At 46.3% G+C, this 5,900-nt stretch overlaps 1 protein-coding gene across 1 annotated transcript; it reads left to right on the top strand.

The window, feature by feature from the left end:
• The first annotated feature begins 392 nt into the window (after positions 1–392).
• On the top strand, positions 393–5,548 carry HOXD13 (homeobox D13). The gene is made up of 2 exons (XM_078683831.1): positions 393–993; positions 4,199–5,548. Exons 1-2 carry the CDS (start codon positions 408–410, stop codon positions 4,450–4,452), a joined length of 840 nt encoding a protein of 279 aa, XP_078539957.1. The 5' UTR covers positions 393–407; the 3' UTR covers positions 4,453–5,548.
• Positions 5,549–5,900: the final 352 nt, after the last annotated feature.

The raw sequence follows: 5,900 nt of genomic DNA, 5'->3' as shown, positions 1-5,900 counted from the left end.
TGTGGGTAGTCCTTGTGCTGGAGGCAAGAGCCCTCCTTGTGGTGGCGTGTGGTGGTTGGGGGCGAGGGGGTTTGAGTGCTGGAGGCATCAGTGTTGGATAGTGGGTTGGGGCAGACTCCTCTTGCAGGAGGGCCTGTGCGCAGCGGAGTGGGCCCACATCACCTTGTGTTGGGGGCTGAGGGCAGAGATTCCAAGGCGCTCCAGGACCACGTTGCCTCAGACGGCCAATGGCCTTGCACTTGGCACGCTGCACACACATTCCTCCCACTCCCCTCTCCCTCCCTCTGGCTGGAGGTTAGTTTTTATCACCGCACCGCGGTGACCTAACCTGCTTGGGGGGATGCCTGGCTCTGCCATGCCTGGCCGGGGGTGGAGGAGAGAGCCGTGCGCAGGCCCCTGAGAGGGACATGGACGGGCTCCGAGCGGAGGGCACCTCTTCCAGCGGCCAGGCCCGGGGCTTCCTCGCCTCCCCCAACGTCTTCGGGCCCACCGCTGGCCGAGCAACATCTGGCTTCGCCTTCTCCGGCCCGGAGAGATCCTCCGCCGCTGCGCGCTCGGACTCCAGCAAGGATGGGACCGGCGCGCCCTCCCTGGGCTACGGCTACCACTTTGGGAACGGATACTACAGCTGCCGCATGTCGCACGGGGTGGGGGTCCAGCAAAGCGCCCTGAAGCCCTCGCCTCATGGCGCCTTCCCGGTGGAGAAGTACATGGACGTGCCCGCCTTGGGCAGCGGGGCGAGCGCGCAGGGCAGCGAGGGGCCCTCGCGGGCCAAGGAAGTCTCCTACTTCCCGGGGTACCCCGGGCCCTACCAGCCCATGCCCGGGTACATCGACGTGGTGTCTGGCTTCGGGCCGGGCGAGCCCAGGCACGAGGCATACATCTCCATGGACGGCTACCAGTCGTGGACCCTGGCGAACGGCTGGAACGGCGGCGTGTACTGCGCCAAGGAGCAGCCTCAGGGCGCGCACTTCTGGAAGTCATCCTTCGCAGGTGAGGCCTTTTATCCTTCTCGTGGGCAGGACTGGGGCAGCTGCATCTGTCTGGAAGATAGCCTGGAGATTTCTGCATTTACCCATCGGATACACTTAACTCGACCCACTTAATTCGGCCGTTAAATATCTGCCCTAGAGTCAGGAATGGTTTGCGAATTTTGTTGAAAATTCACCAGTGCATTTCCAGAGCCTTTCCTAAAACAGTCCCAGCAATGCTCGTTACAGCTCATGTGAAGAAACTGAACGAGCAAGGCAGATGCGTGGGTTCGCGTGGAGTCAGAATATACGGTATGTGTGTGCGTGATGTGGGGGGTGTCTGTGTACATTGTATGTGTGTGTGGTGTGTGTATGCAATGTGCGTGTAGTGTGCATGGTGTGTACATGGGATATGTATGTGCGCAGTGTGTGTGTGTTTGTGCATGGTATGTGTGGGGGGTTGTGTTTGTATTTGGTATGTGTGTGTGGTGTGAGCATAGCTCGTGTGTACATGCTGTGTGTGTGTGCATGGTATGTGTGTGGTTTGTGTTTGTATATGGTATGTGTGTTTCGCGTGTATGAACATAGCATATGTGTACATGGTGTGCGTGGACATGCCATGTGTATGTGTGCATGGTGTTTATGTCCGTCTGTCAAGGGGGATGTTTTAATAATGGAAGTTCTGGGCCACCAAAACGTCCACGGGAAGACACATGCGCACGCACTCGGCGTATTTCATTTCAACTCTCAGAATGATTCCCGTAATCACATCGCGTCCGGAGAGCTTTCCTCTGGGCTGAGAGTTTCTGAAACCCAGGTGAAGTTTGACAAGTGCACACCGCGACACTGCGCTTGACATGCAAACAGCGCCTCGGTTAATATGTGCTTGGAGAAGCCTCCCCACACACAGACCCAATTACACCGGACCTCTGGCACATGTCGTCAGACGCCACGGAGGTAACAACAGGGGTTGCGCCGCGATTCCTGAATTTCATCAAGTATAAATTATGTGCACTACAACTCGCTTAAGTGCCGGCGATTTATGTGCAGGGAGGCATGCCTTTGATCTCCCATCTGCCCTCCCAGGCGCCTTTCTTTTCTCGCCCGTGCTACACGCTCCGGACAAATTCAAACATTGAAACTTTGCGGCCTCCACACATATTACAAGACTTTTCTGGAACTCAATTGCTTTTACTTTGGGCTTTTGTTCCGGGGCAATCTTTATCAGTGGATCTGGTGTAAGAAAGCGATGTCAGTCTGACATGTTCTGGAAATGTATGTGAATGTGATTCTCTTAGAAAAGCCGAAGTTCTTCCGCATCTGTTGCATGGCAATCAATACATATTTTATGTACATTTTCTTGCGTAACTGCAGCTATTTAGATACCGGATATTCGTGAAAGATTAAAGTATGTATATTAGAATAAGGGCAATGTATTGTTCTTAGTGGAGACTGAAATAGCAGACCACGCATTTCTGTTTAGCCAAGTTTATTACATTATATGACTTTGAGCGAAATAAAAAAACACATGTACATCGAACGTTATTAAATACAACACTCAAATAAAAATGTTTACGTAAATTAGTATTTCCTGCATTTAGCTATCGCTGAAATAAAAGTCAGTACAATGTATCTGTTTTTTTTGTAGTAGGAGCATTAAGAATAGCACAAGATAGTATCCCTAAAATAATTTAAAAAAATTGCAGTTTAATTAAAAGCAGACGATGGTTGTCCATGTAACGGTAATCCTCAGGGTTTCTTCCAATTTGTGAAGTTTAATATCGGGCCTCGTTTTATCTGAAAGTGTAAACTATATTTTTACTCAAATCCATGCCTTTTATTAGGTGTTTCTAGTGAAACACTAAAGGATATATTTTGCTGGGTTGCTTCAAACAGTGCACCCTGTGTCAGTGAAATAGTACATTATCGGCTTTGTTCTGGTTTGTGCCGTTCACTTTTCGGTGACAGTTGTCAGTGGAACAATAAACTCTATTTGGTTGCAGTGGGTGCAGGTTATGGTTGCTATCAGGGTATTTCGAGAGTATCTTGGTGCTGAGAGACAGTAATGGTAACAGTAACAACTCAAGAATCCTAACCAAGAAACAGGACAGGTATTCCTACCTCTCTGTGGACACTGAAAAGGCCCTGACATGTCCTGACACATGTAGCTACTGGAATTCTGATTCTTACATTTTGGTTGGCAATGAAACATATAAACAACTCGTGCACGTAATTGTTACATATTAGTTAGTGAAAAAAACCCTAAATATTTTGCTTAAATTCGCGCAGTTTATTATTAGGCGAAGACGTCAGTCAACTAAGAAATTACATTTTGGTGCGATTAGTGCGGTTTATGATGAGGTGTTGGGTGCCAGTGAAAAAATATAATATTCATTTTGCTGCCGTGAGTGCAGTTTATACAGAGGAGGTAGCTGCCACTGTAGTATTAAACTATATTTCATGTACAATTATTTCAGTGGGTGCTCAGTTGAGGTGTTACTAGTGAAACAGTAAATTTACTTTTGTATACATTTTGTGCAGTTTATGAGGTGTGTGTTGTCAAGCAAAAAGCTACATATTGTGCAACAGTTAGTGGTGTTTGATGGTTGTTACTGAAGCAATAACATGTATTTTATACATTAGAGAGTTCAATACTTGGACTTGGTATACACCCAATATGCTTTATTACAGTTGGTGCAGTTGATGACAAGGCGATGGTATAATACTCTACATATTTCACGACAGTTAGTATATTGGACGATGAAGTAGTGGTTATCAGCGAAATAATGAACTCTATTTTATTTATAATTAGTGCCGTATACTGCGAAATTTTGGTTGCAAGTGAAACAAAATATCGGAATTAGAGCAGTCTCCATTAAGGTTGGGTTATAAGTGAAACAAAAAGCTTTACATTCTGTTGACATGGTTGGTGCTGTTGATGACGAGGTGTTGGTTGTCAGTGAAACAATAAACTATATATATCTGGATACACTAGCGCAGCTCATTAATAGGTGCCGGTGATCAGAGAAACAATAAACTATTTCGCATGTATCTGTGCAGTTCAGCATTATGCATTTGTTGATACAACCAGGCGTCTAGTAACCACGCAGAGCGCCCGCAGTCTGGCTCACGTCCACGCGCGACCTTTGACCCGCCGGCGCTTACGACCGGAAGTCACAGGTTTGTCTAGAGCGCTAACCTTCTCCTCCCTCTTGTCTTTGCCGCAGGGGACGTGGCTCTGGGGCCGCCGCCGGACCTGTGCGTGTACCGGCGCGGGCGCAAGAAGCGCGTGCCCTACACCAAGCTGCAGCTGAAGGAGCTGGAGGGCGAGTACGCGCTCAGCAAGTTCATCAACAAGGACAAGCGGCGCCGCATCTCGGCCACCACCAGCCTGTCCGAGCGCCAGGTCACCATCTGGTTCCAGAACAGGCGCGTGAAAGACAAAAAGATCGTCTCCAAGCTGAAGGAGAGCCTGTCCTAGCGCCCGGCGCTCGAAGACCCCGAGAGGAGCCCCCACTGATACGCACACTTGAATTTTAAAAGCCTTTTGACTACAATGGTTGTCCTCTCTCCCCTTCCACAGTGTTTGCTTTTTTTTTGTTTACTTTCGGAAGCCAGCACACGAAAGACTATTTCAACAGCTACATTTTTGCGTGTTATTGACAATTATTTTTTTTTTCTGAAGAAAGCACCACTTGTTGCTCGCCCCAGGTGCGTGAGCCCTGGTCACCACTGTTACCACCGAGAAAAGTGCATATGGAGATAAAATCTTGAGCGAGGTGACAGCTCCCGTGGCCTGTTTCAAGCAGGGCGTCGCTCTTTCACAGATGCAGAGCATACTGTGGGTAGAGGGAGCCTGACACCTTGAGATTCAACGTGCTGAGTGTTCCTAAAACAGCACGGTTAAAGTCTCAGCATGCACATTTACTGCTCCTGGCATTAAAAAAAGAATGTGTTTATGGGACCAACATCTATCAGTTATAGCCAGATGCTAATGCTGTCGACGTACCTCAGTCTAGGGCCTTCCCAAGGAATTATGGGTCATTTTTGTCAGCAACGCCTATAACGGACGGACGTCTGTCGCCAGGAAAGTGCCTTCCTTTTTTTTGGATATCTTATGCAGCCTATCATCGTCCAGTGCCAGCTTAAAGATGTTTGCCCAACTCCAGCTCAGCTCAGCTGGAAGCTGCAATGCAGAGTCTAAGCGGATGTGTAATAAAGAAAATGCATCCAATGTTCGAACATGTTTAGCCAACCGCAAACTTTTAGCAGAACTGCTCGTGCTAGGACAGCCATAGTTGAATGGAGATGGCCCTGTTTAGCAGAACCCGTAACAGCCTTAATCATGTCATATACATATTTATTACACCATATTTTTCTAGTACATTTCCATTTCAATGTATGCCATGTGATGAACACGAAATCAGAACATTCATTAAACAGTCGAGTTTTGTACTTTCTGACTGTTGTCATCGCTCAAGTGTCTTAAATCTTGAGTGGTTTTATACATTGTTTACATATACCGTTTACATAAATGTCCACTCAAATCGATTTTACACATGATTATCTTTAAATAAACATGCTTTTTTAAAAAAAAATATCTGTTTCTGGAATTCAACGTTCGACATTTCTGTTCCGTTATTTTTGTTGATTATTTTTAAATTACGGAATATATGCATGTGATGATGCACGTTTCTATAACCTTGTATGTTATACACAGATATTAATATATATAATTATATTGATAGATCTTTTGTGTTAAAGACTTGGTATTTTAATGCAATTAATGCATTGCATTATTATGATAAATTTGTTTTAATTTATTCAACATCATTAAGCTATAATTGAACATGTCCACAGAATAATTCAGTTTCTCACATATACACACACAAACATTATCTATCTATCTATCTATCTAGCTATCTATCT

This window comes from Lissotriton helveticus, chromosome 3_1 (assembly GCF_964261635.1).
Source record: "Lissotriton helveticus chromosome 3_1, aLisHel1.1, whole genome shotgun sequence".
NCBI classification, from domain to species: domain Eukaryota; kingdom Metazoa; phylum Chordata; class Amphibia; order Caudata; family Salamandridae; genus Lissotriton; species Lissotriton helveticus.
Note: the sequence above shows the minus strand (reverse complement) of the source record. Positions and strands in the feature narration are given on the sequence as shown.

What these genes read in the sequence shown, in the direction of transcription:
- HOXD13 (XM_078683831.1), top strand. Translation starts at nt 408, where the DNA reads ATGGACGGGCTCCGAGCGGAGGGCACCTCTTCCAGCGGCCAGGCCCGG. An exon ending in CTGGAAGTCATCCTTCGCAG is followed by an intron (nt 994 to 4,198) that starts GTGAGGCCTTTT and finishes TCTTTGCCGCAG; the next exon opens with GGGACGTGGCTCTGGGGCCG.